General features: G+C 38.8%; 4 protein-coding genes across 7 annotated transcripts; 3 read left to right on the forward strand and 1 right to left on the reverse strand.

The window, feature by feature from the left end:
* Window positions 1-2,653: 2,653 nt before the first annotated feature.
* On the forward strand, window positions 2,654-8,414 carry LOC9330553 (protein FLX-like 3). 4 transcript variants are annotated; one of them, XM_021012764.1, is made up of 8 exons: window positions 2,654-2,734; window positions 2,879-3,412; window positions 3,487-3,632; window positions 3,717-3,793; window positions 3,882-6,141; window positions 7,173-7,254; window positions 7,401-7,810; window positions 7,915-8,414. In XM_021012764.1, exons 2-5 carry the CDS (start codon window positions 2,889-2,891, stop codon window positions 3,954-3,956), a joined length of 822 nt encoding a protein of 273 aa, XP_020868423.1. In that variant the 5' UTR covers window positions 2,654-2,734; window positions 2,879-2,888; the 3' UTR covers window positions 3,957-6,141; window positions 7,173-7,254; window positions 7,401-7,810; window positions 7,915-8,414. The 4 variants fall into 4 exon arrangements, with proteins under 4 accessions (XP_020868423.1, XP_020868424.1, XP_002891818.1 ...); XM_021012765.1 differs by having other exon boundaries at window positions 7,401-7,693; XM_002891772.2 differs by having other exon boundaries at window positions 2,656-2,734; window positions 3,882-4,035; window positions 7,915-8,372.
* LOC110224928 lies at window positions 5,229-7,166 on the forward strand. The gene is given in 8 exon segments (XM_021012767.1): window positions 5,229-5,335; window positions 5,509-5,606; window positions 6,066-6,141; window positions 6,420-6,446; window positions 6,448-6,494; window positions 6,654-6,712; window positions 6,714-6,746; window positions 6,748-7,166. Coding segments are annotated over 8 exon segments (489 nt in total). The 3' UTR covers window positions 6,790-7,166.
* LOC9327881 (phospholipase D alpha 4) lies at window positions 7,258-10,336 on the reverse strand. Its single transcript, XM_002894446.2, has 4 exons — window positions 9,879-10,336; window positions 8,410-9,791; window positions 7,941-8,326; window positions 7,258-7,824 (listed from the first exon to the last, which is right to left on the reverse strand). The coding sequence occupies exons 1-4, from the start codon at window positions 9,969-9,971 to the stop codon at window positions 7,397-7,399; spliced, it is 2,289 nt and encodes a 762-aa protein (XP_002894492.1). The 5' UTR covers window positions 9,972-10,336; the 3' UTR covers window positions 7,258-7,396.
* A 1,665-nt stretch (window positions 10,337-12,001) lies between these two features.
* On the forward strand, window positions 12,002-12,759 carry LOC9330555 (PRA1 family protein F2). Its single transcript, XM_002891773.2, has one exon. It carries the CDS (start codon window positions 12,085-12,087, stop codon window positions 12,652-12,654), a length of 570 nt encoding a protein of 189 aa, XP_002891819.1. The 5' UTR covers window positions 12,002-12,084; the 3' UTR covers window positions 12,655-12,759.
* Window positions 12,760-12,766: the final 7 nt, after the last annotated feature.

A 12,766-nucleotide genomic window follows, 5' to 3' on the forward strand; every position in this document is an offset into this window, starting at 1 on the left:
CAAGGAGGACACCTTGGGTTGGCATTTTACAAAATCCGGCAAATATTCAGTTAAGTCGGGGTATCATACCGCACGGTTGGATAAGTTGGAAACCAACTCATCTTTCATTGGGCCAGATTTCAATAAGCTAAAGGCTCATACTTGGAAAGTACAGTGTCCACCTAGGATACGTCATTTTTTATGGCAAATCTTAACGGGTTGTGTACCGGTTACAGAGAACTTACGAAAAAGAGGAATTGATTGTGACACTGGTTGTGCTAGATGTGGTGCACTAGAGGAAACAGTCAATCACACACTCTTTCAGTGCCATCCTGCAAGACAGGTTTGGGCACTTTCTCAGATTCCTACGGTTATGGGGACTTTTCCCACATATTCTATTTATGCAAACTTGGATCATTTATTTTGGAGAATACCATCGGAGTTTGATTCTATAGCTTTTCCTTGGATTATTTGGTATATTTGGAAAGCACGGAATGAAAAATTGTTTGAAAATGTGGATAACGATCCGTTAGAGGTTTTACGGTTAGCGGAAAGAGAGGCACAATTGTGGCACTCAGCTCAAGTGGAGCTTCATACTGAAACTCAGGCTTCAGTGGAATTTCCAAATCGGCCTCAAACGAGGGGGGTGTCCCTAGATTCGGATTTTACAGGATACCGTTGTTTTGTGGATGGATCCTGGAAAGACAGCGACAAGTTTTCCGGGATAGGGTGGTTTTGTACACCATCAAACGGTGAGCCATCAACAATGGGAGCTGCCAACCTCCGTAGAAGCCTATCTCCGCTACATGCCGAATTCGAGGCCCTCCTTTGGGCGATGAAGTGTATGATTGGTGCAGATAATCAAGAGGTAGCATTCCTTACAGACTGTTCTGACCTGGTGAAGATGGTGTCTTCCCCAACCGAATGGCCGGCCTTCTCAGTGTATCTGGAGGAATTTCAGAGCGACAAGGAAGAGTTCTCTACCTTCTCTTTATCTTTAATTTCTCGTTGTGCAAATGCAAAAGCGGATAATCTGGCACGAAAAATTCGTACGGAACCGCTTCATATCACTTATGTAAACAACATTCCACAAGAATGGCTCTTTTGAGTAATATTTAATTACAGATGACAAAAAAAAAAAAAAGAACAAATTATTATTTTCCAATTAGTTTTTTATATGATGATATCTATACTATTATCTAATTCACTACAAAAATAGAAAACTAATTTTGTGATACTACTTTAAAGTTTAAAATATCAAAGAAATGTAAATAACTTTTGTACAACACAAATCTTAAAACATAAAATCCCGCACGTAGGTGCGGGTCAGGATCTAGTAGAATTTATTTTGCAATCTTTTTGAAATTCAATTTTTATACTTATAATTAAATTATGATAGAAAGTGAAACCTTAAATGGTTATTCTGTTTTGAACTTTGTCCAACCCTTTTCAACAATTTCTTATTTTGCTTTTCTACTTTGATTTTCTAAGCTTTGTCTATTCCTCAAAACAAATCTTTAAGAGCAGCAACATCAAATTAATCCAGATGCTCATTTTTTTTTTTGTCATTTCATTGAATGATAATCAGAAGGATTTGAGTTATAAGATACAAATGCCGGAAGAAATTGTAGAAATCTTCGGAAGCTAAAGCTCAAAAGAGAGAAACATGAGAAAAAAAAATCTTCCAAAGTTAAATCCCAAAAGAGATAAACATAAGCCATGAGAAAAAAGAAAGAAATTTGCGGAAGCTAAAGCCCTAAAAAGAGAAACATAAGGACAAAAAAAAAATTGCAACAAAACAAAAATGAAAGGTAAGCTAATCCACAAAAATCAAAAATCAAAAGAGGAAAATCGCTCAATCCTGGCTCCTTAAGAGAAAGAAATAAAAAAGTAAAAAAAAAAAAACAATTAATACATAATTAATACTCCCTCCGTTTCGTTTTAGTTGTCGTTTTAGAACTTAAATTTTGTTTCGTAATAGTTGTCATTTTAGGTTTTCAATGCAAATGTTTGGTAAAAATTCCAGTATTATCCATATTAATTTAATGTTTTGGCCAATGAAAAAAATTATAAGATATATTAATAAAAGGTAAAACAAAAAATTTAATGTTTTTCTTAATTTGTGTGAGAAAACTTTAAACGACAACTAAAACGAAACGGAGGGAGTATAAAATTGGAGAAACATTTTCAAGAACTTCCATTATTGCTTTTGAGTTTGAGCACTTGTTGTTTAGGTGGATATGAGGATGCTTTCTCCTTATTGCTAGTATCAATTATTAGGATGTCGGGTGTTTTTTTGTATACTTCTAACGAAATTAGGATTTTAAAAATAAAACCTTAAAAGACTAATTTGTTTTGAGCTTTTTAGGTTTGATTTTCTCAGCTTTTTTTTTTCTCTCAAAACAAATCTTGAAGAGCTTCAACATCATCAAATCAAAACCAAATAGTCGAATACTACTGACAGAAGAGAAAGAAATACAGTGCATATTACAAAATTGCGTTTAATAAGGTTTGAGCATTTGGTGGTGTTTAGGCGAATTTTTTAAGCAACCGTCCAAATAATTGTTCCTAATTGACTTCACATGTACATACTGAGGATAGCCCATTTATTTAAATTTTTAAAGCCCATTTAAGGCCCAAACGGAGGACTCTCAACACGACGTCGTTTCCACGCAGACAACTTAAAGTTAACCTTGTTCATAGCAATTCAAGGTAGAAGACGATATCCGCTCTGTGTAGCAGAACAGAAGAAAAGGTTTTGACTCTTTTTTTTTTTCTTTGTCTATTTCACAATTTCATTATTTATTTGATTCCGTTTCAATTTTCAAATCTGTGAAATCGATCATGAATTGGGTATATATGTTGAATTTTGCTGTTTTTTGTTTTTGGGATTGAGAAGGTAATTCTGAATGTCTGGAAGAAACCGGATTCACCGAGACAGTTATCATGATCGGCGTGAATTACCTCCGGAGAGACCTTTTCTCCGAGGCCCTCCATTGTTACAACCTCCACCACCATCTTTGTTAGAAGATCTTCAGATTCAGGATGCTGAAATTAGAAGGCTTTTGAATGATAATCATAGACTAGCTGACGACCGAATGGTTCTGGAGCGAGAACTCGTTGCTGCTAAAGAAGAGCTTCACCGTATGAATCTGATGATTTCTGATCTTCGTGCTGAGCAAGATCTGCAGTCCATGGAGTTTAGTGAGAAAAGGCATAAACTTGAGGGGGATGTTCGCGCTATGGAGTCGTATAAGAAGGAGGCGTCGCAGTTGCGTGGTGAAGTTCAGAAGCTGAATGAGATTAAACGTGAATTAAGTGGAAATGTTCAGATGCTTAGGAAAGATTTGGCTAAATTGCAATCAGATAACAAGCAGATTCCGGGTATGAGAGCTGAGGTTAAAGACCTGCAGAAGGAGCTTATGCATGCTAGGTTAGTTAGGTATTTTAGTGCTAAACATCTGGTTTCGGTCGTAAATGCTGAAAGGAGTTTTTCTTTTTCTTTAGAGATGCAATTGACTATGAGAAGAAGGAAAAGTTTGAGCTTATGGAGCAGCGGCAGACAATGGAAAAGAACATGGTTTCTATGGCCCGTGAAGTTGAAAAGCTACGAGCAGAACTTGCTACTGTTGATAGTAGGCCTTGGGGTTTTGGTATGATCCTAGATTTTTTTTTGGAAACATTTTGTATTTTCATTCAGCCGCTAACTGCTTTGTTGTGATATGTTATGCGTCCAGGTGGATCGTATGGGATGAATTTCAACAATATGGATGGCACTTTCCGTGGTTCTTATGGTGAAAACGATAGTTATTTGGTAAAGTCATGCTTACATTCTGGTGTAATTTGATCTATATTGTGGACTTGTACTTTGACACGTCTGCATTCTTTTTCTTGTTTCTTAGGGATCTTCGGAAAGGAGTCAATATTACAGCCATGGGTCTGGCTCGCAGAAGAAACCTCGTTTGGATCGTCATTGAAATCTATTAATGATTTGTGGAAAAAGAATGAGGTGACGTCTAAATAGCCCACTTCTCAAAATCCTCTGGTTGTTTGTGGGTATGCATCTACTCTAAATCTAAATGTTAGTTCTTCTGCTTTCTCAATAAAGCGTAATAGTTGTGTAACTTAGATGGCTTTTTATTCTTTTCTTTTTTAGCCAAACCTAGATGGCTGATCTATTTCCTTCTTATTTCAATAATTTGACGATTTGGTTCTTCTTGCTTGCTATTAGTTGTGTTCTATTATCCTTCTTATTCTTATGCTCGTATTTGTTACACCCTGGTTTTGATTATTTGTAAAAGATAATCCCTCGGATAGATACCCCAGAGGACTCTAAGTGCCAGTAAGTTTGAGAAATCATACTGGCACTAATAAGAGGAAAGGATACTCTCCTTTTGCTTCCATCCCAGACTCCTTCCTTCTCATTATTTGAATTTATAAAGATCTGCCGAGCCAACACCTTTTAAAGGGGTTATAGGCTTTAGAAACTTGGTCTAAAAGAGATTTGAGCGAAAGTTGTTTACTGTGGCCATATTTTGGAGGAACTCTCAAGCTGCAATTGCTTGTTGCTAGAAGCAAAAAGAGGTAGCAGTACCACAGACCACTGTTTTTGTGTAGCAGTGTTATGTTTGTTTCGGCTATATTTAAAGGCTATAGGAGAAGCTCAATTAAGAAGAAGTGGAAACACTGGAATGACTTCCATTTCTGGATTGTGTCAGGAGGCAGCGTTTTTTCATTGAATTTTCTCGAGCTTGCTTATTCAAGTTCAGGTTTGTAGTGTCAATGCTGATTCAATTGGTAAAGGGAATGAGGCACAATACACTATTGGAGGAACAGAGACATATTGATCCTCTATGGCCATCTGACCATAGTGAGTAGCTTCTCAGAACTCATTTTGGGATTCACCAGTGACGCCCTGCTGGGATCTGGCTAACAGACTTCCATCGGCAGCAGCTAAGAAAAGGCTTTGAGGGTCATATGGATTAATATGAGCGGGATATTTCATTTCAAAAAACCTTCAACAGGGATTATTTGAGCAGTGTTTGAGTGATCAGCATCTTAGCTGTGACTGCAATAGGACTGAATCTAGGTGCTGTGAGTGATTTTGGACTTGGTCAGGGTCTGGAGTTTCATGACCGTTACTCCTCACGTGCAATCATCTAATGGATTCGAAGAATTTACTCCTTGTTTCCACCATCAAACTCATCTTGTGCCATTAGGCGAACCACTAATTTTCACGGTTGGAACCCATGGATGGACGCTGGTCAGGAGCTGATGCATAGCTAGCAGTAGCAGGTGAATGGGCTGAATCTCTATTCCACAGATTGAATATCGATCCTAAAGAACATAAAATGAGGTCAGAAGTTAGAAGGCCGGGTGAAGATTCCAACTCATTGAGGACAGATGGATCAATAGAAGACAAATCAAAGCGACTTTTCATGGAGTTACTTCATCAAAACACATAGTAATCAGTCTACAGAGTAATCTGAATGTCTCAACAGCTTTTGAGACTTCTGCATTCTCTGATAGACGGGCCAACAGGTTGCCGCGAGCTGGGAATTATCTGCGAAGATCTGAGCTGGGATCATTGAACCATAATAATTCCTTGCTTTCTGCAAATATTGAAGGTGGGCAGACAGCTTATAACTATTCTATTAGAACATCGTTGATGGAGTGCGCAGAATTGCTCGATACTAGTTTGAAACGTCTAGAGTAGATACTCTGATGCAGAATTTTATATCTTAGTTTTGGAGCTTTCACGATGAGCAGAAGAGAAACTCTTCGTTCAGGTGCAGTTTAGCAAATAAGATAGGATTTTACGGTGGTGCATCCTTGATATGTCTTGTTTGAGGTCCTAGGAGTTGCTTGGAGAGATGAACAGTATGTCTCTGAAGGGGCACAAGCTGCATTCGTAAGTGGAATTTGTCAGCAAGGAAGCATTTAGCAGCAACTTTCTTAAGAAGAAATCTATAGTTTCAGAGTACCTTCTCTGTCTCCTTTGAGTTAGTTTGCCTCCAGAGAAAGGAATTTTTCCATACATGAAGAGATTGCCAATGTTCTTGTTGACTATGTTGATACTACATCCATTTTTCGGGTATGCACTTTCTAAAGGATGTTGATGTGCCTTACGGAAAACGATCTTTCTACCGAGTCTGGAGACAGGTATAGCATCTTTCTAACAAAACTTTCCATATGTGGAAGTTTTTATTTTTTATCTGGTTGTATCCTCTAGAGGTTAGCTATCGTTTTCTTTTTGGCATATAGATCTTCATTTATGTCTGTGGTTTTTGCATATAGATACTTAGCTAAACACAGTTTCATCTTCTTCCTAATCTAGGTCCGCATCATTAGTTTTGCCACTTAGACCTTGGATTCTCTGTAGAGCTTGCGACACTGGAGGTTGAAGAGGATTTGTGAGACTTGTCTAGATTTCACATTAGTATCTATAGAAAGAAGATAATGTTGATGATGCTGGACTGATGGAGAAGTAGCTGTTCTTGAAGAGGGTTCACTACGTTGGTTTCTGGAGTAGCACGGAAGCAAAGTTCTTTAGAATTGATGGAAAGGATTATCTTACCCATGGTTAATTAAGGCAAAGGTTTTATAGAAATACATAGAATTAGCTCACTTTATCCTGGAGTTGACTGCGACTAGCCTATTTCTGTGGTTTTAAGTTTTAAGGCTTTAAATTGATCTGAAATTAGGTGTATGTTTTACCAGGATGAAAGGTTGTAGTCGATATAAATCTAGAGGTACTTAGTTTACTTCCCCTCTTACTTTTCTGAAGACTCTGAGAACTTTGCAGCTTAAGAGTGAGTTATAAACGACTTACATTTTCAGAAATGTTTACCCTCATTTGGAACTGTAATCTCTGAGGAAGAACAGAGTTGTTACTCCAGATATGGAATTGGTACCGTGCTGCAAATATGCAAGTTTCCAGTAGTGTGAATCTTCTTGGAACAGTACACGATGCGAAAAAAGAGAGATTTGTTATTTAGCCATTAGATGAGTTTGGACGCAAATAGGAAAAGATTCTTCTGCAAGCTCCATACCGGTTCACCTTTTAGACATTAGATGTAGAGATCCAGTCTGCTAAGTCACGTAGCATTGTATGCTTTGCATTAACGTTAGCTATTAAAAGCTGCTCATTTCATGGTCTATACAGGTTTTGATTATTCTTCTCCTTGTTACAGGCGACAAAGCTTGAAAAAACCATTCATCTACAAGTTGGAACCGACAGAGGGACACGAATGGTTATAATTATAACAAAAACCAGTATGTGTGTTAATCACTAAATACACCCTCTCATAATTAAACATTTATATGCACGTATCATCATAATCAACAGGCTGAATGTTATTTATTCATATGTATTGCAAGTTATGATCTAAGAATGATTCTGATTCGGACATTTTTTTCAGGTGGTTAGAACAGGAGGAAACATCTTGGACCTTTTTCCTTTGACCAAGGTCTTGGTATCAGGAAAGAAACCGTCGCCGACTTCCTCAACTGCACCATCTCTTGTCACACTAATCGGATAGGCGACTAAATGGATACCGAGCATGTCCACGACCTTGTCTCCGCTGTAAATCTCCCACATTTGCTCTCCTATTGTCCGTAACCCTCGGACACATTCAAGACTCTCTGGCTCTGACGATGATAAGTCATCTGCCGTGATCTGGCCACCGGTATGCTCATACCAGAGCGATAACCGGTAAGCTCGGATTTCCTTGGTGTTGTTTGTATTGGTTTGGTAGCAACCTATTGCAATCTCGGTGTCCCGACAACCATCCATTGATCTCTGGTTTATATTGGCCGATCCTATCAAAATGTATGTGTCGTCCACTACAAACATATGACAATCTCTGTGATTTGAATCTTAAGTGCTTATAATTTGTGGAAGGTTAACAAATCTTCAATATTTTTTCATTTCAGATTGTGAATTGCGGATTGTTTGTTACCTATCATGAGCTTGGAGTGGACATAGACCATGAATCTCCGATTCCTCTGCGCATTCCAATAATGCGTTTTCTGATGGGGCGACGAAACTGCTTCAAACTCTCCGTCTCTCTTCTCTTCTCTGTTTGCAAGACAGAAGAAGTTTAGGTAATCCCTAGGATGCGACTTGTCTCCAACTTCCCATATCGCCTCTCCAATGATCTGATACATCATTGACATCGTCTCTCTCGTCCAATGAAGTATCTCTTCAACCGTTTCACTCTCTGGTGGCCCTTCCGGCCACATCGGTATCACTATATACACTGCAAATCTCTCCCTTGTGCGTATCTTAGCAGCAATCTTTAACGCTATTTCGACAGGTATCAAGTTTGTGCATCCGCTGCAGATTCTATATATCAAAAAACGAAATACTAAATCAGATCAGAATCTCGCAATGGATATTTAATAGTTTCGATTAAAAAAAATCCGTACTTATCGTTCTTGCTCCCCCAGTGATCACAGCTTCCCATGAAATACTGATTCTCAATGTAGATAAACCTCTCAGCCTTTCGAATTGCCGTGACGTAGCCATCATGTACACTCTTCTCTACCGGCAAACCTCTTGGCATCTCTGTTGCCGATATGTGATCTATTGATCTCAGAACTTGAACATTCCATTTCCGGTTATTTTCCTCCGTAGGTCCGGTTAGGTTTACTAAGTTTCTGATCCCTGAAGTGTTAACCAACACCGAAGGGTTACACTGTTTCGTCCATCTCTGTTCGAAGTTCTTTAGAACATCCCAAGCCGCTCCTCCGACCACAGACACATGGCAATCGTGCCATGGCTCTCTTGGTCCGCCTTTACTTAGCTTAGCTCCGGCTACACTTGTCTGGTAAAAATCAGCCTCTGTTCCGAGTGTACGAAACAGTGTATGCTCCTCCGTGTCATACCGACCATCGCAAAGATCAAACCCGCCTAGGAAGCTCATAATCTCTCGCTCCTTAGTGCTTGAGTTTGCCACACGTGTATCTAATGTTATTGTCTTTTGGTGGTGCGCAAACGCTGTAGGGAGCTTTTTGTGCGATCTTGGACACAGTCTACAAACAACATTTGTGTTTCTGAAGTAAGCAAGAGCTGTTTCGACGTTTGTTCGCATTACACCTTTGTTCTTGATTATCGGTAAAGATGTCTCGTCGTTCCACAACATTACTCTCACCGCTACACCTTCCTCTGATTTCCGTTTCAGAAGCTCGCCAATCGTTACTCCAACTGCATGTGGAATCTCAGTTTCTTCGTCGCGTACAAGAACAAGATTAGGGTTTAGTGCCCATCCTGCGATGTAAACCAAGTGCCTAGCACTTTCGATCCCTTTGTAAACATCTTCCCATAGATTCCTTGCATTAAAAGGAACATCATGAACCCTGGGATCAAACGTGGCCTTGTGGTGTGCATCTTGATACAGTATGACTCTGCAATTCGATCTTTGAGGGAAGCTTGCGTTCCTAATACCTTGAAAAGAATCTCCTTCAAGCGCTTTGCACCATCCCGGTTCAAGATAAGCCGGTCTGAACCACATCAAACACTTAAGCTTCAAGTTACGTTTCGTTGACCCATTGTCTGCAATTAGAGGGAAGAACCCGTTGATAACTGCTGAATCAGATGTCAAGATCTGTTCTGCAGAGATCCGGACTCTTCCGAGAACAGAACATCGAGTCTTGAGCGTGATGGTGATGGTCGTGTCAGAAACCGGGTGAGCGCAGAGGATCTGAAAAGTCTGATTCCAGACACGGTCGTATTCTGAGCTTGTTTTAGCAACTTTCTTCTTGTTTATCTTGATGGTCACGTAAGCTGCTTTTGGCTTTGTACATATACACTGTAAAAATGATAACAATAGTTCATGAGAATGAACACAACGATAATATCATCAGAGTCATTAATCCATCATATGTTACAGACTTACATTGAAAGGAAATGGAGGAGAAAATGGTGTTGCATCGAAGATTGTAATCTCAAGTGTTCCATGGAAGAACTTCTTCTGTTCTTCAAGCTCCATATTCTCTTTTATTCAAAATGTATCTTAAGAGTTGAGAGAAAAATTTCTGCGAATCTCAAATATGTGCTTGAAGCTGGTCGATAACATTATGCACAAGGTTGTGTCCATCATATATATATTTGTAAATGTTTTTGGTAAAACTTGTAGGATTCTCCATGGACAATCTTAAAGAAAACATTCAACCATGTATATGACAAAAATATGAAGGTGAAGTGTCTTTGACTACAAATCAAGCCTTCGTCTTTGGTTTCAACACTAGAAATTTTAAAAAGCAATGTGTTAATTTTTATTAAAACAAACGTTTGGGACTAAAATGGAGAAACCATGAAAATATCTGGTGGTCTTTGTAAATATTTGTAGGATAAGCCACGTGCAGCAATAAAGCGATGCCAGAGAAACCACTCGGTCGCTGTTTTTTTTTTATGAACGAATAGTGAATTAAAAAAAAAAACTAATCGTTCTTGTTAATAAAATTATGCTGTTTACAAGTAATTAATTAGATTTTTTTTTATTAATTAGATTATATTTTGAAATGACAGAGAATATATGTCGTACATTTTCCTAAGAAAGTTTCTCTATTGTGGATAAAATTTGTAACTCTGAACCTCTTTCTCTCTCTTCTCTCTCTACATCTTTTAGAGAGAAAAAGCAGGTTCAGAGTTTACTTTCCGGCAACGACCGGTTTTATCAGCGGCGTTTGGTCGGCTTATCGTCCGGCATCGCTGGCTTTCTCAGCGGCGTTGGTTGGCTCATCTTCTGGCATCGTCTGTCACTTGTGGCGGCGTTGGCTGGCTTAGCTTCCGGCATCGACCGGCTACTTTTAGCGGCGTTGGCTGGCTTATCTCCCGAGAGCAAGATACTCTCGTTCTTGTCTCGTCGGGCCTTTCCCGACGTCTTTGGCCGGGTTTCTCTCTGGTTTCTTGGCCGGATTTAAGTTCCGTTTAGTGTCCGATTATTAGGATTTTAAATTACCTTTTTCTTCTTGATTGCTTATGTCTATATCTCCTCCATCGTTTGTATAATTCTCTGGTCCTCCTTTCTTTAAAGGGCTTAATCCCTTCTTCAAGCCTATTTGTTTCATCTTTTAAGAGAGGATTTGAGTTACAGATTGAAGTTTCATCGATGGTTGTTTGGTATTGATGTTCTAAGTAACTGAGTTGATTTGGGGATTTTCTTTTCTAATACTATCGGATCGGTTTGGTTTTTTTTCTTTACTTTCCAGATCTGAGCCTTTTCTATTTCGATGAGAAGATTGTAGATTATTGAAGATGAAGTTCCTTCTTGGAGTCCTGATATGAACCTGTTGAATTGAAAATTCTGGTGTGGTTAGGAGCTCCATGAAGTCGGAAAAAAGCAGCCGGCGATGAACGGCGAACAACAGTTCTTCTTCTTCACACGTGTCATGTGCTTTGGTCCTTTATCGACTCGTGTTTTCTACGCTGGATGTCAACCTCCTCTACTCTTCTCGATTAGTTTTTCCTAATTGGGCTTGGTTTGGGCTTTTTGTTAGTTTATATTTTGTGTTTGTTATGTTTGATTCATAAAGCATGCTCGGTGACTCCGAGTTAAAAGTTCGGGAAGTTCGGGACTAGATTGCACTCATGGCTCCGCCGGGTCGCGCGTTAAGTGTAAAGGTTCCTGGGACGAGGGTTAAGTGAGAGATTCAATTTTTCCCTTCTTGGCTTTGATGTTTGATGTTAACTTTTGTAATGGCTCCGTTTTGGCTCAATAAAAATTAACACACTTATGACAAAAAAAAAAAAAGTTTCTCTATTATGCTGACTGTTAAACACATACGATTTTTATATTTCTCAAATAAAATTTACATAATATTAGGTAAATAATTATAATTCCACTTGAAAATACCAATATTACCACAACAAATTAGTGCTAAAACAAAGAAAAAATCGTGTAATATTTGGAATTTATAAATTATATATAGAATTTATTACAGTATACAAGCATTCATGTATTTATTGGTCACCCTTATGTAAACAACTTTTATCCATGTGACATTTTATGAGCACCATTCCATAGGGACACTGAGCAATTTATATATAACAAAAAGGAAAAAAGAAGAAAATTAGCTTCGTTTCTCTCTTCTCTCTCCGAAATGACGAACTACAACGCGATTCCGACGTCGTCTCATCCATCACCGGCGATAGATCTCGAATACATCTCACGCGCCAAACACCGTATAAAATCCGGTCTGGCCACGCGCCGGCCATGGAAATCGATGTTCGATTTCGAATCAATGACTCTCCCACACGGTTTCTTCGACGCGATCTCGAGAATCAAAACGAATCTCGGCTATTTCAGAGCTAATTACGCCATCGGAGTTCTCTTCATCCTCTTCCTAAGCCTTCTCTATCACCCAACGTCGTTAATCGTGTTATCAATCTTGGTCGTCTTCTGGATCTTTCTCTATTTCCTCCGTGACGAGCCTCTTGTGGTTTTCGGTTATCAGATTGATGATCGGACGGTTCTCATTGGTTTATCGGTTTTCACGGTTGTGATGCTTTTGTTGACTCACGCTACGTCGAATATTCTGGGATCTTTGTTAACCGCCGCCGTGTTGGTTCTGATTCATGCGGCGGTTAGAAGAAGTGATAATTTGTTTCTTGATGAAGAAGCTGCGGCGGTTTCTGAATCTTCAGGGCTTATGTCATACCCTTCGTCATAATTACCAAATTTGTTGTGCTTGTTTTTTGTTTGTTACTGATCATTTTGGTGTGATTTGAGAAAACTTGAGTATATGTTTTGTTGGTTAATTTACTCTTTATTACTACATGATT

Source organism: Arabidopsis lyrata, assembly GCF_000004255.2.
Source record: "Arabidopsis lyrata subsp. lyrata unplaced genomic scaffold ARALYscaffold_1, whole genome shotgun sequence".
In the NCBI taxonomy this organism is placed as follows: domain Eukaryota; kingdom Viridiplantae; phylum Streptophyta; class Magnoliopsida; order Brassicales; family Brassicaceae; genus Arabidopsis; species Arabidopsis lyrata.